General features: G+C 43.4%; 1 protein-coding gene across 4 annotated transcripts in view; it reads left to right on the forward strand.

The window, feature by feature from the left end:
• Positions 1 to 16,967, forward strand: part of flncb (filamin C, gamma b (actin binding protein 280)) — a 45,391-nt gene extending 28,424 nt beyond the window's left edge. Inside the window, exons 17-48 of one of the 4 annotated variants that reach the window (XM_030767120.1) lie at positions 76 to 166; positions 348 to 517; positions 691 to 808; positions 1,071 to 1,333; positions 3,081 to 3,678; positions 3,979 to 4,152; positions 5,006 to 5,168; positions 5,287 to 5,447; positions 5,728 to 5,895; positions 6,018 to 6,141; positions 6,250 to 6,406; positions 7,844 to 8,033; positions 8,251 to 8,274; positions 8,407 to 8,654; positions 8,988 to 9,080; positions 9,531 to 9,630; positions 9,742 to 9,882; positions 10,020 to 10,148; positions 10,460 to 10,633; positions 11,235 to 11,396; positions 11,526 to 11,729; positions 11,974 to 12,126; positions 12,247 to 12,369; positions 12,900 to 13,145; positions 13,705 to 13,974; positions 14,197 to 14,334; positions 14,608 to 14,723; positions 15,262 to 15,394; positions 15,495 to 15,671; positions 15,813 to 16,031; positions 16,451 to 16,657; positions 16,780 to 16,967. In XM_030767120.1, coding sequence (XP_030622980.1) covers positions 76 to 166; positions 348 to 517; positions 691 to 808; positions 1,071 to 1,333; positions 3,081 to 3,678; positions 3,979 to 4,152; positions 5,006 to 5,168; positions 5,287 to 5,447; positions 5,728 to 5,895; positions 6,018 to 6,141; positions 6,250 to 6,406; positions 7,844 to 8,033; positions 8,251 to 8,274; positions 8,407 to 8,654; positions 8,988 to 9,080; positions 9,531 to 9,630; positions 9,742 to 9,882; positions 10,020 to 10,148; positions 10,460 to 10,633; positions 11,235 to 11,396; positions 11,526 to 11,729; positions 11,974 to 12,126; positions 12,247 to 12,369; positions 12,900 to 13,145; positions 13,705 to 13,974; positions 14,197 to 14,334; positions 14,608 to 14,723; positions 15,262 to 15,394; positions 15,495 to 15,671; positions 15,813 to 16,031; positions 16,451 to 16,657; positions 16,780 to 16,967 — 5,622 coding nt within the window. Of the gene's footprint in view, positions 1 to 75; positions 167 to 347; positions 518 to 690; positions 809 to 1,070; positions 1,334 to 3,080; positions 3,679 to 3,978; positions 4,153 to 5,005; positions 5,169 to 5,286; positions 5,448 to 5,727; positions 5,896 to 6,017; positions 6,142 to 6,249; positions 6,407 to 7,843; positions 8,034 to 8,250; positions 8,275 to 8,406; positions 8,709 to 8,987; positions 9,081 to 9,530; positions 9,631 to 9,741; positions 9,883 to 10,019; positions 10,149 to 10,459; positions 10,634 to 11,234; positions 11,397 to 11,525; positions 11,730 to 11,973; positions 12,127 to 12,246; positions 12,370 to 12,899; positions 13,146 to 13,704; positions 13,975 to 14,196; positions 14,335 to 14,607; positions 14,724 to 15,261; positions 15,395 to 15,494; positions 15,672 to 15,812; positions 16,032 to 16,450; positions 16,658 to 16,779 lie in introns of all 4 variants that reach the window. The other 3 variants (XM_030767112.1, XM_030767136.1, XM_030767127.1) reach the window with 3 other exon arrangements.
• Positions 16,968 to 18,511: the final 1,544 nt, after the last annotated feature.

Consider the following 18,511-nt stretch of genomic DNA (forward strand, 5'->3'; position numbering starts at 1 on the left):
GTGAGCAAAAAACATATGTCCATCTAGATGAATTGTTCAAATGTAAACAACCTTTTATCTCTGACTCAAAATTAGGAAATACCCATCAGCCCCTTCCGGATAAAAGTGGACCCTTCCCATGATGCTAATAAGGTGAAAGCAGAAGGCCCTGGACTCAACAAGACAGGTGAGATCTTTTCTCCTCATAACATGACACATTACCTGTTCACCTTTTCCCTGCCTGAGGACCATTTGACAAAACAGTTCTCTGATTTTTGCATGTCTGCTGTAAGACAAAATCACATTTTTGTAAGCTGATGTAATAGAATGTGACAGTGCTCATCTATATATCATGCGTTTTGTCACAGGGGTTGAGGTTGGCAAGCCAACCCATTTCACTATCTACACTAAAGGAGCAGGCAAAGCCATCCCGGAGGTGCAGTTCACAGGAGCAGCTAAAGGAGAGGCTGTCAATGACTTTGAGATCATTGACAATCATGATTATTCTTTCACTGTACGATACACTGCCATGCAACAGGTAGGGCACAACACAAGAGCATGTTGTTGCAGTGTTATTAAAGCCTTTTCAAATTATGACAAAATGTCATAGAGTAGTTTAAAAAGACTGCTGTTATGCATACATTTTTAATAAGTCTTAAAATCACCCAAACCATCTGATGTGATTTTTTCCTCCCTTTTTCTGTCCCTTAGGGCAACATGAGCATCTCTATCTGTCATGGGGGAGATCCTATCCCTAAAAGCCCCTTCAACATCAGTGTTGCCCCTCCACTAGATCTCAATAAAATCAAAGTTCAAGGGCTCAACAACAGTAAGTCCAATAAGTGTAAGTCCAGTAAAGTAGACAGCTGCAGATTTAATCAACTGCTGTAGATTCTAAAAGGTTGCTAGCACAAGTGAATTTAATCATTGTTAGACTAGGGCTTTTAGCCCTTTTTAGTGGCTTTTTCTATGTCCATAAAATCCTCATAAGTAGATACTGAAGACACTTTTGTGTACCTATGTTTGTGTGTGTGTGTTGTGTGTGTGTGTGTGTGTGTGTGTCTGTGTGTGTGTGTGTGTGTCGTGTACAGAGGTTGATGTTGGGAAGGACCAGGAGTTCACAATAAACACACGAGGAGCTGGTGGCCAGGGTAAAGTGGATGTAAAGATCACCTCACCATCTCGGCGACCAATCCCATGCAAAGTGGAATCAGGCACAGCCAATGAAGTACACACTGTGAAGTACATCCCCCCCGAGGAGGGGCCATATAAAGTGGATATCACCTATGATGGAAACCCTGTACCAGGAAGCCCCTTCACTGTGGAGGGGGTCATGCCCCCTGATCCCTCAAAGGTATGATGCACTAACGCCATCAGATATATGATTCGTCAACCAGTTATTTCAATCAGTCTCTGTCACTAAATCTGATTGAACAGCTTTGAGAAAACTAGCATGTCCTGACCTGCGATATTAATCTAGAGCATCTCCAGTTCAGGAACACAAAAACAAGACACTGTGTTCTGTTCAGGCAGGGGACCAAACAAGCCTAAAGCTAATGCTATTTGGAGGTAGCTAGTAAAGACTGTGCCCCCTTTGTGAGAACACATGAGTCACTTAGTATACTGGGCCCAGTTACTGTATCTCAGTCTTTTATGAAAACGCTCACTATATCAAACCTTTGTGTAATATGTTTGTGACTTCACAGTTTATTAGCTTCCCTCTTAAGAGCGTCAAAATGACTGACCACAGGCTCCATAGAGACAACATATCACAGTAACACACTATCAGTAATGAGCAATCATCACTGTTGCTGTGTTGGAAATGTCCACTCACCCACTATATAGTGCACTATATAGTGAATCAGCCTTTTTGTAGTGCTTTTCGAAATCTCAGCTGTAAATTTACGACACTATATGGTTAGTGCACTAGGAAATCGGCGCGAGGCACAGCAAAATATAGTGTACAGAAGCTGTAGCCCTTCATCGATAGACTTAGACCACCATGCATTGCGGCCTGTCCCGTGAAAGCAGGCAAGTCTTTACAGACCAATCAGATGCAAATGTTCTGGCATTTGTTTATGCGACAGAAATACTAATTACGAATATCTGGCGCATAATTATGCAGCAGCGTAACATCCAAATAGTGTCCGAAATGTATCAACAGCTGTCTGCCCTTATCTCCCAGTGAGTGTTCTATGTAGCAAACACTATATAGTGAGTGAGTGACTGAGTGATTGTGTGAGTGGGCAGGAGGATATTTGGAACACAGCATGTGAAGATGGTTTCATGTGGTCTCATATAAATTTTCAGTAGACTAAGGCTCAGCTTAGGATCTCATTCTGTCATAAGTGCAGTATTTTGGGAGAGAGAGAGAGTGAATGAGAGACAGAGAGAGAGGGACTGCTGTGTGTGTGTGTGTGTGTGTGTGTGTGTCTGTGTGTGTATCTGTCTGTTTTATTAGGTCTGTAATTATTGTGGATGTGATTACTCATTGGATGAGGTCATGACTGGCCAGTGGAGGTCTTGACCGTTCTGCCATAGATCTGATTCTGCGAGCCAGATGTTCCACTGAACTGTGTTACTCATGTCTCATGAAAACGTTAAAGCAAATATATAGTTCACCAGGTCTGGTAACAAGAGTAGGAAATTATTACTAAAGGTTTAGTGTGTTATTAATCTTTCAAGATAGAGGGGGTCAACCGCAGTTTATCTGACTACATGACTTCCTTTCACTCAATCTGGATTTAGTCCAGAATATTCTATTAAAAGTTCTAATGAACAGGAATTTACCAGGGTCAGTGTTTTATGGTCTCTCTTGAATTGCTGTGTTTGCAGTTGCATAGTTTATTGATTTCCAACAGCTACTTGAGATGTTTCAATAGCACTCATGCAAACTCACTTGTGCAAACTCATTGACCTGCCTCATCCCAAAGTGTTGCGGATCATTAAGTCCATTTCATCAGCTGATTACACCTGCATCATGAATGCAACTCTGCATCTATGCAGTTTCTGTCAGTGCCTGACGAGAGCGTTGTATGACATTATGTAGTGTCAAGCATGATCTAGCATATCTTTATCCTCTACATCACTCATTCTCCCAGGTACGTGCGTATGGCCCTGGCCTGAAGGGTGGCATTGTGGGTAAACCCGCCCCTTTCGCTATTGACACTAAGGGGGCAGGGACAGGCGGCCTGGGTCTGACGGTGGAGGGTCCATGCGAGGCCAAGATCGAGTGTCAAGACAACGGCGATGGTTCCTGCTCTGTCTCTTACCTGCCTACTGAACCAGGAGAGTATGCCATCAACATCCTGTTCGCTGACCAGCACATCCCTGGCTCTCCCTTCAAGGCTGTAGTACAGTCTGTCTTCGATCCCAGCAAGGTAACAGCCAGTGGCCCAGGCCTGGAAAGAGGGAAAGTCAATGAAGCAGGCTCCTTCACGGTGGACTGCTCCAAAGCCGGTGAGGCTGAACTCACCATTGAGATCATCTCAGACTCGGGTGCTCAAGCAGAGGTGCATGTTCAGAACAACAGTGACGGCACATACTCCATCACCTACATACCTCCTTTCCATGGCATGTACACCATCACTATCAAGTATGGAGGACATGCAGTGCCCAAGTTCCCTGCTCGAGTGCAGGTAGACCCTGCTGTTGACACCAGTGGAATTAAAGTTTATGGTCCAGGAGTGGAGCCTAGAGGTAAGAGGGACTTTAAAGAGTAAGGAGAACCTATCATTTATAACAATGGATAATACCATAGACACCTGACATTTTAGGTACATTATCAGTACATTTCAGAAATGTTGTTCTCAGGTTTTGCTAACTGATCTTTACCATTTGTTGGATGATTGTTCATTCTTTTGTTATGTATATTCATTATGTTACACATGCTATTTTCAATTTGTCCACATGTAGAGAAACTGAAAGAATACAAGGGCTCACATTCTGTGCGTGTGTGTGTGTGTGTGTGTGTGTGTGTGTGTGTGTGTGTGTTTTCAGGAGTCCTCAGAGAGGTGACCACACACTTCATTGTAGATACCCGTGCTCAGAGTAAAGCCGGCGGTAATGATATAAAGGCGCGCATTGTCAACCCCTCAGGTGCCAGCACAGATGTCTACATCACTGACAAAGGAGATGGCACATACAGAGTGGAATACACAGCATATGAGGATGGTATGATATCCAGAATATGAAAAGTCTCCTAAACCCCATTATGCCTCTAACTTAAAATTTAGACACAAATGTGAGATACACTGGGTTCTGGGTGTTGTCTGGTCCTCTTATTTAAATGATAAGAAAATGAAGAAAAATCTGCATAGGCCTGTGAAAGAAGATCATCTGCACACACTGGTTAGATTGCATGATTTCACATACTTGACTAATCAGATAACTCTGAATTGTGGAAGATACAATAATGAGAGCGCATGTGCTCCTGTCTTAATCTACAACAGATGGAGCAGTAAAAGCCAAAGGAACCTCCCACTTTTACAAATGTTTTTCCAAAGCTGATCCTTACCATTTATTAACACAAACCCATGTGGTTTACATAAAACTGCTGCATTTTCTTCCTTTTGCAAAGAGAGGAAAAACCTGAAAGGCTCCCCTAGAGTTCATTACTTTAACAGACAGTGTTGGTTTGTGTTTGTTAAATAGTGTTCTTTTTTCCTGCATATGACACAAATAATGGTTGATCAGTTGGAAGCTAGGATCTTCTTTTATGAGTAGAGCAAGTATAATCTAAAAGAATACTCACTGAATACTAAGAGGGTTAACAATATTCTGATGATTACTGTATTCTCCTGTCAGAACTACAGTGGGCCTACTCTCACTAATACTATGATCAGCAGTACACTACCGTTCATAATTCTATGTGTATCGATTCCCTACACAGACTGCAGTAACTTCCAACTAACTATACTAGCTGACTAACTAAAGTAATTAAATATTCACACCTGGTTTGTCCATTGGATCACCAGATGTTGTAACGTTTGATATTTTGTTCACAGTAATGTTTCTCTTTTTACAGGTATGCATCTGATTGAAGTGCTGTATGGTGATGTGGCTGTACCTAAGAGTCCATTTAGAGTTCAAGTAACAGAAGGCTGTGACCCAAGCCGTGTGCGGGCTTATGGTCCTGGTCTGGAGGAGGGTCTTGTGAACAAGCCCAACCGCTTTACAGTGGAGACAAGGTAAAGAAGCAGACCTAACAGGTCCATCAAGGAGGATCCTGGTGTTTTATCACTGCCATTGGGAATTAGGTGTTTACTGTCTGTCATCTGTAACTCTCACTTTTTCTCTCTCTGATAGGGGTGCTGGCACAGGTGGTCTGGGTCTTGCCATTGAAGGACCCTCTGAGGCTAAGATGTCCTGTAAGGATAATAAAGATGGCAGCTGCAGTGTAGAGTACATCCCCTTCACTCCTGGTGACTATGACGTCAACATTACGTTTGGAGGCTTGTCCATCCCAGGTGTGTTTTTACTGCCTCCCACCAGCCCCATTTCAAGAACAATAACTCCCTATTTGGTTGGATCCCACACAATGGTTAAAATTGTCTTAAAATGCGTTAACCATTGTCAGTGAGGCTGATTTTGTATAACAATGTTAAATTCATCTCAATGGTCATCAGTTTTTAAATGATGATTTTAGTTAAATGTTTTGGTCGGAGTTCTGTGTAGTTTGACTTTTGTGTGTTTTTTTTATGTTAAGTTGTATGTTATGAGGTTGTGTGATATGGGTCTGTCCTTTAGGAAGTCCATTCCGCGTCCCTGTGAGGGAGCTGGTGGACCCCAGTAAGGTGAAGTGCTCTGGCCCAGGACTGGGGAGTGGGGTCCGTGCTCATGTCCCACAGACTTTCACTGTGGACTGCAGCAAAGCAGGCCTGGCTCCACTGGAGGTGCTGCTCTATGGACCCACAGGTATTGAAATGGACATAAGAAACAAATAAATGCACACACACTCCCACACACACACACTCACACTCACACACTAACAACTAGTCTATAATTATTTTTTACTGGGGTATTTTTTTGTTTCATAGGTGTGGCTGAGCCAGTTAATATCACTGATAATGGTGATGGTACACACACGGTGATTTACACTCCTGCAAAGGATGGCCCTTACACAGTGTGTGTCAAATATGCTGACCAAGAGGTCCCACGAAGGTAAGTGAAATTGACACTGTTTTGTTTTACTCTCTGAATACAGTCTAAATACTAAATAAAGTATTGAATCTCGCTCTCTCTCTCTGTTTTATCTCCATCTTCCTGCAGTCCATTTAAAGTAAAGGCTTTACCAGCTCATGATGCCAGTAAAGTGCGTGCTAGTGGTCCTGGTCTAAATGCCTCTGGAGTGCCAGCCAGTCTGCCCGTTGAGTTCACCATTGATGCCCGCGACGCAGGGGAGGGGCTCCTAACTGTTCAGATCCTGGTGAGTTACATCAGCTCCCTCTTCCCCCTCCCCCTCCTCCTCTGCAGCAGCTACAGCTGGCGTCAGATGTCTTTTTAGGAGTTTAAATGTGCTTCTCAGACAGGTTAAAAATGTATATATATATTTATATACATATGCATATGTGAATAATACACACATGTCAGCGCAATCCCTGCTTCCAACCTGTCCTGATTTTGCCCTGCTGTTGCTGTAGGATCCCGATGGGTGCAGGCGTGAGGCCTCAGTGTGGGTGGAGGACTGGGGCAAGAGGGTGTGGGAGAACCATATTGTAAAGGGCACCATCCCCTTCCATATTCTTAGGAAAGGCTGTGTAAGCCCGCCCTTCCTTTTGGCCTCCTTTTTTTTTCCACTGTGTCTGACGTCTGGCCTCGTCCTCCCCTTCCTCCGCATCCTATCGCCCTCTCCTCACACCATCGGCCCCTTGCTCCCTTGTACCTTTGCTCCTTGTGTCTCTTTGACATACCCTCTGTGTCTCCTAGCTTATCCTAATAGGGGAAAGTAGTGTGCCATGTTCTGGTGTTTGAGGAATTCAGCTATGCCCTCAGCTCTGCTCAGGGTGTAGGGTTATCAGCTATATCCATATGTAACGTGGTAAAATAAAAATAAAAAAAAAGAAAGAAAGAAAGTCAAAAAGGCTTACTATGAAAGCCAGATGTACATTGCTGTACTCCAATTCCTTTACACCCCCACCTGTCTCCTTATCTCTTTGTCTTGGTCTTCCAGCCTTTCTTTTCAAATTTATTAGTGTCAACATATCTTTTCCCTCTACAACTATATTTGCCTTGATGTATAGTGCATACATTAAGGCATGATGGGAGTTGAAGTTTTTGGATGGAGGTTTAAATGAAGATGAACCATTGTCCAGCACAGCTGTTGTTCATATATACATTATAGGGCTGTGAGAGAGCAGACTTGTGGTTAAAACTTCACACAAACACAGAGTATGGGGCTTAATGCATACACATCTATAAAACATTTCCTCCCTGAGAGCTGGAGGACTTAACAGCAGAAACAGATGTTTTTGGATGTGAAAGTGCACATTTCTCCTAAGCTGCCATGTTTGTTGCAGCTATGAGTTAAATGCCCTTAAATATCCCTCCTATGAGTCTCTGTGGACTGACACACCATCTAGTGTGAGCTAATTCCTCCATGTGGTTTTTCACTACATGACTAACTCTTAGAGAGGAATGCTTTCAAAACTGGGCATAACTTATGTTTTGCAATACTATCACTGAGCAGAATTAAGACATTTGGCTTTGTCTTGGTTTCGCATCAGGATGAAACAGTTTTTTCAAACATGCACGGGAAAAATTTACGTTTAGAGATTAAAAAATTATTCTGTATCTCAAATTAATATAAACTAATACATGGTAAGACAGAGGGTACACAAACATTGACTTATAAATACTTCCTCAGGACCCAGAAGGAAAGCCAAAGAAGGCAAATATCCATGATAACAGAGATGGCACGTATACAGTGTCCTATGTGCCAGACATGACAGGTCGCTACACCATCACCATCAAGTATGGAGGAGATGAGATCCCATACTCTCCCTACCGCATCCATGCCCTGCCTACTGGAGATGCCAGCAAATGTCTTGTCACAGGTTGGTGTAAAGAATCCTGTTTTTCATGGAAATCTGATTTGATGCCGCCTGATCCTGTGACAACATGTATCTACTTGAATGTTAATCGAACCTTTCTGGTAGCTGGTTTGATTGTTGAACTGAGGAACCTTTTTTGTAATTTGGAAAAGAATTTATGTTCTGAAAGTTTCCTGCATTGTGTAATGCTGCTGGACTGTGTGTTTCTTTCGTTTTATAGTCTCCATTGGAGGACATGGATTGGGTGAGTAATTTTTGACATTTTTGGGGCGATGCACAAAATTCTTGCAGTCTTTGTGGTTAAATGTGACTGATTATGGGCTGGTTTAATGATGTGAAATGGTGATTTGATGCAGCTGTGTTCTTTCCTCGACAGGCTCGGGTCTGGGACCCACCATTCAGATTGGTGAGGAAACAGTCATCACTGTTGATGCAAAGGCTGCTGGGAAAGGAAAAGTCACCTGCAAAGTATCAACACCTGATGGGGCTGAACTGGATGTGGATGTTGTGGAGAATGCAGATGGAACCTTTGATATCTACTACACAGCACCTGAGCCAGGAAAATACGTCATCACCATCCGATTTGGTGGGGAGCACATTCCCAACAGCCCCTTCCATGTGGTGGTGAGTACCTCCTCTAACAACTACATTACAGACAGCCCCTTATCTGGATATGTTGTGTAATAGCCCCAATTTAGTCTTTTAGACTCTTCTCTAGCCTGTTTATGTACTTTTTTATACATGTAATTTACTGGCTCTAAACAATTTATTTCAGAGATGTAATACACTGCTGTGATTTGTGATTTGATTTTACTGATGAGCGGCTTTAGTTGTGTTTACTGGTCTATTACTGTAGACGAATGGGTTATAAACACTGTGTAATAAAAGTACAGAGTCTGTACTTGCATGGTGATGTGTTGGTGTGAAATCCAACAGTGTGACTTGCCTTCCCTCTAGGCATCTGATACCATTCCAATAATTGAGGAGCCATGTGATAAAGTGCAGTTACAGCAGCCCTACACACCCTACCAGGGCTACTCCCCTCACTGGGTATAGACCTCAGCTCCCACTTACCTACATACCTATAGTCCTGGCTCGACATATTGCTCTTCATCTTGCTCTTTTCAAGGCAAATCGTCTAGCTCTATGTGTACAACTGTCCATCTATGCAAGAACTCAATATAACAATGAAACATATACTGCACACTTTACTCTCAGGTCCACTGATCTGATTTTAGCACTTGAAAACTGCTTTTTTTCCCCTTTCTGTCCTGATGGCTTTATTGTTCTCTTTGCACATGGTTTGCCAATCTGTGCTTGGCCTTCCCACATGGTGTCACCATATCATGCTATTGCTGCCTGCTCTGTCTGGCCTCTCACTTCTCTCCTCTTCACAGAATCAGTGTGCTCAATGTAGCCTGCATTCACCTTTGTTGCCTCTGTCTCAAGAATTATCATTGCACTCTAACATGGTGGTAACATTATACTGTCATACTTTAGGCCACAGAGGAGCCTGTTACTGCTGTTGATACCATGGAACCTATGCTCCGCCCCTTCAATCTGGTCATTCCATTCACTGTACAGAAAGGAGAGATCACAGGTGAGACTTCACCGCTAATCTTTAGAGAGGAGTAAAAATATGGGGAGTCAAGTGTTTCTTTTTAATCTGTGGAGATATGTGTTTCAGTGACACTTGCTGTGTGGTTTTTAGGTGAAGTTCGTATGCCGTCGGGTAAGACCGCCCATCCACACATCACAGACAATAAGGATGGAACAGTCACAGTAAAATACGCACCCACTGAAAAAGGCCTTCATGAGATGGACATCAAATATGACGGCAACCACATACCGGGTACTCTAAATATTAATCTATTTTCAAACTTGTATGCATATAAAAAGACTTCTATATTGCAGTATTTTTTTATTTTTTTTTACAAAGTCACAGGACAGAAAGTGAGGTCCTTATGTGGTGGTTTTTTTGTCCTACAGGAAGTCCACTGCAGTTTTATGTGGATGCTATTAACAGTGGCCATGTGAATGCCTATGGGCCTGGCCTGAGTCATGGCATGGTCAACAAGCCTGCTACTTTCACCATCGTCACTAAGGACGCTGGAGAAGGTAGAAGATTCGCACCGTTACCACCTTTTATACAGAAACCATAAATCAAATATCTTCTTTTTACCAGCTGAGTAAAACTGTTGCCTGTTTTAAAATGATAATAGAATTGCATGTTTGACAGTACACTGACCGCATACCCTATCTTCATAGACACCTTTGATATCTAACTGCCCTACACCGTGCATAAGGATCAGATACATCTGCCAAACCATGACATTATACTGTCCTCCATTTGGTCTGATAGTCTGTGATTTGTGATCCTTTCAGGATGTGTATAATGTATCTTCTTCTACTTGCTCCATTTGGCTCAGGTGGTCTGTCTCTGGCAGTAGAGGGACCATCCAAGGCTGAGATTAGCTGTAAGGATAATAAAGATGGCACTTGCACTGTGTCTTATCTGCCTACTGCTCCTGGAGACTATAATATCATTGTAAAGTTTGATGATAAACACATCCCTGGGAGCCCCTTCACAGCCAAGATCACTGGTTAGTGCAAGTGTTTGTTTTCTTAAGTGTGTTACAAGTGTGTGTTTGTGTACAGTATGTGAATAAGGGATGGAATGTGTATTTTGTAGGATATAGTGTGTGTGTTCGCGCGCGTGCACGTGTGTGTGTGTGTGTGTGTGTGTGTGTGTGTGTGTGTGTGTGTGTGTGGATGCGTCTGTGTGTGCACACGAACCCGTAACAGTATTTTCCAGATCCACACATCTCTTTACTGTAACACAAACTCAGTGGGGGAGCTGGGATTTGTATGGAGTTCATCTGAACAGGAAACACCTGCTTCCTCTTTCCCCCCAGCTCTCTCTCTCTCTCTGACTGGCTGTTGCTCGCTGCTCCTGCTCTTCATCCAAATGTGATCTCCTTATTGAACATGTTCCCATTACACATTGTCAACTGCATGCTTTTTTTCTGCACATGATTGCAATGAACCAAGTTCTGAACTTGTTTTAAAGAGTTTTAGAGTTTTAGGTACTTTTGTGTTCTCTCTCTTCTCATCTGTTTGCCTCTACTCTTTTATATGTTTTCCTCTTCATCTGTTTTTTTCCCTCTTTGTCATTCTCCCTCTCCATGCTGTTTCCCCATCCAGGTGATGACTCTATGAGGACATCTCAGCTGAACGTTGGCACTGCCACAGATGTCTCTCTGAAGATCACAGAAACAGACCTCAGCTCACTCACTGCCACCATCAGAGCGCCATCAGGCAACGAAGAGCCCTGTTTGTTGAAGCGGCTACCTAACCGACACATTGGTGAGAAGCTTAAGGAAAAGAGATCTCTTTTTGGCTTGTTACAATAAACCTTCTCTAAACCTTCCTCACTTTTGAGAATTGTAAAGAAAGAATTAAGGAAGTAACATCATTTCCACTTTTGTTCCTCAGGAATCTCCTTCACTCCTAAGGAAGTGGGAGAGCATGTGGTGAGTGTGAAGAAGAATGGAAAGCACGTTACCAACAGCCCTTTTAAGATCATGGTCGGTCAGTCAGAGATTGGAGATGCCAGCAAGGTGAAGGTATTCGGGAAAGGGCTGCTAGAAGGACACACCTTTGAGGTAGCGGAATTCATCGTGGACACCAGGAATGCAGGTCAGTACAAATACCGGCAGGTGGAATCACCTTGTTCAACCTTTATCCAAAAATTTTACATGTGTCATATCTTACAGAACTGATATACTGCAAATACTTCTGTAGATATTAAGGAAGCTTTCTACTTTTTGGGGAATATCTTCAGCCATCTCGTAATTCCTGATGCTTTGTACATTTGTGTTACTTTTGTACCTTTTAGCAGTCATGCAGAACATATGGTCTCTTCTTTTCATTTATTTGACAGGTTATGGTGGACTAGGCCTGTCTATTGAGGGTCCCAGTAAAGTGGACATCAATTGTGAGGATATGGAGGATGGTACGTGCAAAGTGACATACTGCCCCACAGAGCCGGGCACATACATCATCAACATCAAATTTGCTGACCAGCACGTGCCGGGTGAGTACAAGTAGGGCAGCAGACTGGAGCTATGCACCATGTAGTATTGCTAGCACTGACATTATCGGTGGCTTTTGAGATTTTTTTTCTATGTAAATTGTCTGTCTTACTGTTCCACAGGAAGTCCATTCACAGTGAAGGTGTCTGGTGAGGGCAGGATGAAAGAGAGCATTACTAGGAAGAGGCAGGCACCCACCATCGCTACTGTAGGCAGCCCCTGTGACCTCAACCTCAAAATCCCAGGTGAGAGAACTTTCAAAAACTCCTGAAATAAGCCTATCTAAGACAGACAGAAATCCTCCACAGATCAACCATGTGAACTTTTAACATGGAAATGGAAAGGAAAAGATGTCCACACCTGGCTGACATGCTCCTTGCCCTTCTTTCTGCGCCTGTCACTTATTTTCCTTCAGCCTTATTCTTTCCTGCATCCTGCCTGTCATTCTGTCATTATGGTTGTGTTTTTGTATGGGTCTCGCTGTTGACCTCAGTGGAAAAAGATCAGAGCAGAATGTGGAGAAGGAAAGAGTGGTTCTCTAATTAAAGGGCAGAGGCTGTGGTGTAGCAGATGTAGCAATATGGAAGATGTGGGACATTATAATAAGCTTTTTCCATTATGCTCTCACAATGGCACATGTTCCCTGTTAAATTTCTCATACCTCGGAATTTCTTTACTGCACTTTCTATACTGTTTTTTCCCTCTTTTTCATTGCTTATCTTTCTCTCCTTTGTTTCTGCTCCTCCTCGTCATGTTGGGCCGTGCGTGTCCTTAGGGAACTGGTTTCAGATGGTGTCAGCTCAGGAGAGGCTGACGCATACATTCACACGCAGCAGCCACACGTATACACGCACCGAACGCACAGAGATCAGCAAGACGCGTGCAGGAGAGACCAAGAGGGAGGTGCGCGTGGAGGAGAGCACCCAAGTTGGGGGTGACCCCTTCAGAGACATGTTTGGAGGATTTCTGGGCAGAGAGAGCCTGGGTACCTTCAGTGGCATCCAAGCAAGACAGCCTGAGGGTGTGTGTGTGCGTGTGTGCTTATGTGTTAAGAGTTCATTTATTCTTTCATCTTTATGCTGATATGTTCTGATGCTATCAATATCTCTCTCTGATTGAGCGTGAGGTTTTTGCGTGATCATACATGAATATGCTGAAAGGCAACGTATTGTTGGAGGCTGTGAGTTCGTCCAGGGTCATGGTATCTTTATGGGGTTTGTGATTGGGAGGGAGCCAGCGGGTTCCTTTTCAGTAGGAATTTATGATAGGCCATTTTAAAGGCCAGCTGTGCTGGAAAATCTTATTAGGCTTTAGCTGTTCTTCCAAGATATAGAGGGGATGAAGTGTTCCACTGAGTGCCACTGTCTTTTAAGGAATCTGTTTAAAATATGTCTCTCTGTCGCTCTCTCTCTCTGTCTCTCTCTCTGTCTGTCTCTCTTTCTCTCTTTCTCTCTCTCTGTCTCTCTCTTTCTCTCTCTGTCTGTGTCTTCTCCCTTTTGGCCTGTCAATTTCTTTCTTTCTTTCTTTCTTTCTTTCTTTCTTTCTTTCTTTCTTTCTTTCTTTCTTTCTTTCTGTTTCAGGTGAAACAGGCACCCAGGAGATGACGGCACAGGTCACCAGCCCCAATGGTAAGACAGATGATGCTGAGATCATTGAGGGTGAGGACAGCACCTACAGTGTCCGTTTCATACCCCAGGAGATGGGTCCTCACACAGTCAACGTCAAATACAGAGGCCAGCATGTCCCTGGTAGCCCCTTCCAGTTCACAGTGGGGCCATTAGGAGAAGGAGGAGCTCACAAGGTCCGGGCTGGAGGCACAGGTCTAGACCGAGGAGTGGCCGGAGTGCCAGGTAAGAGTCTGGGGTGTCTGTAGGTCAAGGTTTAGGTTTAGATTCCAGTTCTCAATTGAGTGGGTGACAGAGCAAATGCAACCTTACATTTGAGGCGTGTCATTCTGAATGAGTTTAGGGCAAGTAGCTTTAATTTGTAGGGGTAAGAGAAATGACAATTCTTCATTTGAGAATTGCATCGCTTTGTCTGATATGCAATGTCTATGTGTGTATGTCATCCAGCTGAGTTCAGTATCTGGACTCGAGAGGCTGGAGCCGGCGGTCTGTCCATAGCTGTGGAGGGTCCCAGCAAGGCTGAGATCTCCTTTGAGGATAGGAAGGATGGCTCTTGTGGGGTTGCCTATGTGGTCCAGGAGCCAGGTAAAAGCTTCATTTCACAAGACAATCACCTTCAGATAGACGCAGACTGTACAACTTAATGCACTCATTTGTTTCCTGCCTTGTTTTTTTCATTAATTATATAATAGATTTAGTATCTAATTTATTTCAGACATAATATATGAACTGTTAATGCTAATTAATAGCCATGCTTTAGTAGAGAGAATGTAACGATTACTGCTCGTTTGACCTTTTATTTGGATATTACTCTGTTCACTAAATATGCCACTAACTTTGTGTTCCTGTTGATACTAGGTGACTATGAAGTGTCCATCAAGTTCAACGATGAACACATCCCTGACAGCCCTTTCATCGTTCCCATAGCAACACTATCTGATGACGCCCGGCGACTTACTGTGACTAGCTTGCAGGTAAACAGTGTTAGAACACACACACACACACACACACACACACACACACACACACACACACACACACAGGCTAAAGCATATTGTCAGAACTAGACAACTAGACAACTTCATGAACTTCTGAGCCTGTCCAGTACAAACCCAAAGGAGGGATTTGTAGAGTTAATAACATTTTGGCTGAGGCACTGAGGCAGATGCCAGTGTAACCTAAATACAGTAATATTCTCAGCCCATAGCTGTATTCTGAGTTTTAACTATCCACACTGTAGAGTATGGTTATATCACACCAGAGTGACTTGACAGAGATGACCTCTGACCTTTGAGTTCAAATTTCCTTGGTAAATTGAGATCATGAGTCATTAACTTTATATAACTTCCCAGATCTGAAATAGAAGCATAATATGCAGATTCACTGTTCCAGAATTTTGGGACCAGTAGAATTTCTTGTTTCTTGAAAAGAATCCACTTTTAATGAGATGTGCTATTTTTATACAGCAGTTATTTTTATTGTTCACTCCCTCCCTCTCTCTGCCTCTCTCAGGAGATGGGTCTGAAGGTGAATCAGGAGGCTTCATTTGCAGTGCAGCTGAATGGAGCAAGAGGTGTAATTGATGCTAAGGTACATACGCCCTCTGGTGCAGTGGAGGAGTGTTACATCACAGAGCTGGACAATGGTAAGCCTAAGAAACTGTGCATGTACCTTAGACACTCAATAAATGTATCTTTTTTGCTTCCATGTTATCACTCACAATCTCACTTCCTGTGACTGTACAGATCAACACGCCATCCGGTTCATTCCACGGGAGAACGGCGTTCATTCCATTGACGTCCGGTTTAATGGCAGCCACATACCTGGCAGCCCCTTTAAAATTCGTGTAGGGGAACAGGGGCAAGTAGGAGACCCTGGAATGGTGTCTGCTTTCGGGCCAGGCCTGGAGGGAGGGACCACGGGTAAAGACCATTACACTCATATAGGGGCTGATCACTGTTTCTGGCCAGCTCAGCTCTGTCCACCATTGATAGTTCCTATGATTCCTGATTCTTTCATTTACCTGTATGTCATCTCTCTGGTGCTCCCTCTCCCATATGCAGGTGTGCCCTCTGAGTTTATTGTGAACACGTGCAACGCTGGGTCAGGTGCCCTATCAGTTACCATTGACGGGCCATCCAAGGTGAAGATGGATTGCCAAGAGTGTCCGGAGGGCTATAAAGTTACGTATACACCTATGGCCCCAGGGAACTATCTCATCTCCATCAAATACGGAGGACCACAGCATATTGTAGGCAGCCCATTCAAAGCTAAAGTCTCAGGTGAGAGACCATATGTTTTCAGCATGCAGAGGAAACACAGGGAGCCCAGAAACAAGAGCTAGAAAATTGGATGAGCACACATCCATGTGTGCTCTGATATAAAGTATGTTCCTTCAGTCTTAAAAGGATAATGCCTCAGAGCCTGCTGTGTTAGAGGGCTTTAAGAGGAAGTAATGAAATGACATTAATCATATGACACCTCAGTTAATCAAACAGCCTTGTGTGTGTGTTTTGTGTGTGTGTGCACTCAGCTTTGAATTTCCTATGTACTGATCAAGCTGTTTAGTGCCGATGTGATTAATGGTGTGGGGCAGAAGGGATGTTATGTAAAATGGGTCGTGATTGCAGATATTATGTAATACCCTGATCTCCCCTCTCTCTCTCTCTCTCTCTCTCTCTCTCTCTTTCTCTCTGTATAGGCACTCGTCTCTCAGGTGGTCACAGCCTTCACGAGACCTCCTCTGTTCTGGTAGAGACAGTGACGAAGTCATCCTCCGTGGCAGGTTCATATGGCTCCTTGCCTAAATTTTCATCTGATGCCAGTAAGGTAGTCTCTCGAGGGGCTGGCCTCTCTAAGGCTTTCATCGGACAGAAAAACACCTTCACAGTAGACTGCAGCAAAGCAGGTGAGAAGGAGAATTAGTCTTACACAGTGCACTCATACACACACACACACACACACACACACACACTCACACACACAGGAAGAGAGAGTTAAACGAGTGACACTACATGTTTTGCTCTGTAGGAACGAATATGCTGATGGTGGGAGTACATGGACCGAAGACGCCCTGTGAAGAAGTGTATGTCAAACATATGGGCAACAGAATGTACAACGTCACATACACAGTGAAGGAGAAGGGAGACTACATCCTCATTGTCAAATGGGGTGATGAGATGGTGCCCGGCAGTCCTTTCCATGTTACAGTGCCTTAATAGAGCTCCCTAAAGCCTTACATCTCCTCACATCTCGGGCAGACACGCAGAAGTTTCTCAGCAATCCAAAGGGAAGAGACAGTGCCAAATGTTTGTACCCTAGAGTTTTGTATTAATCATTTCAGAGCATGTTCAAGATGATATTATATGACATAGCATCACCACATCAGCTGCATATCTTCTCCCATACATCCTGTCCCTTTTTATAAGATCAAAACCTTCACTAGGTTTTCTAGTCTCCTCCTTTGTGTTATTTTTGTATGTTTTTTTTTTTTTTGTGACGATTTATCAAGAGGAATCAGTGATGGTTGTTTGTGTGGTATGGAGCATTATGCTGGGCCAACACACTTTATGCTACAGCATGTGTGTCACATCACCGTAGTCTCCATTAGGGCCACATTGAGACAGGATTTACTTATTTATTTAGGATTTTCTTGTCATTTCTATTTTTTTTCTTTTTGACAAAACCTTGTCTTATTTTCTGATGGAAGGAAATGAACACAGATTTCCACTTTTCTGTTCTTTCCTCGGGACTTATATTGAGTCACAGGCACAAGCCAAAGAGACTTTTGTACTTGTGTAGCAGATGCTATCATATGTGAATGTTTAAAAAAAAACAAAACCCCCCCAAAAACAGCCATGTCAGTGAAGCAGTATTTAAGAGTGACATTTTATAGTGATTTTATATGTATTGAAAATAGAAGAAAACTATAATTGTTTGATTTGTTAACCTACTGTTTGGCAATACTGTGCAGGCATATTAAAGATTTAATTGCTAACTGGTCATTTAAAATGTGTTTTGACTTGTCGTTTTTGGTCCTGGTTTGCATTTTGGCCAGATAATAACTCTAACCCTAACCCTAACCCTAACACCAGATTCATCCTTAGCTGACAAGTTGTATTGCCATTGTTCTGGTTAGTTATAGAATGTCTCCACCTGCTGGATATGTCATAACATTGCAAGTGATTATAGTGATACTCATGGAGCTGTTAATCAACTTGGGGCTCAATGCTTTTCTCCACCGGGGACTTTACAGCCAGACTTGGTCCCTGGCTTGAAGTCACTCTACTTGGCAACGCATATCGTAGGTGCCCTCAAGCACAGATTAGATGTTCATGGGTGTGGACGTGGACCACATCCACAACGTGAGTAGCTCCCCCCTGATGTCAGGCTCTGATTGCCCTCCAAAGACCACATGCACTGAGGTGCACAGCTCTTGGGTGAACATCATCATCGCTGGGCTGAACCTGTTGGACTGCTGTACAGTGCAGTGACACACTCTGGAGCATCTTGACTGTGCTGGAGTGTTCCTCTCCAGCAGGACTGTGCACACCACATGTCATTTTCTCCTGCAAGCAATGTGACAACAACATCTGCCCAACCACCTGGCCTGGAACCGGTTCCTCCCAGCCACCATACAGGAGCCTGCCTCACAATGCCAGGTACGGCACACAGTGGCTATACAACACAAAAATGAACACTTGCTCCATCAGGCTTTTGAAGGTGACGGGTGGGAATATGTTACAAAACTCAAACAGTATTA

This window comes from Chanos chanos, chromosome 1, assembly GCF_902362185.1.
Source record: "Chanos chanos chromosome 1, fChaCha1.1, whole genome shotgun sequence".
In the NCBI taxonomy this organism is placed as follows: domain Eukaryota; kingdom Metazoa; phylum Chordata; class Actinopteri; order Gonorynchiformes; family Chanidae; genus Chanos; species Chanos chanos.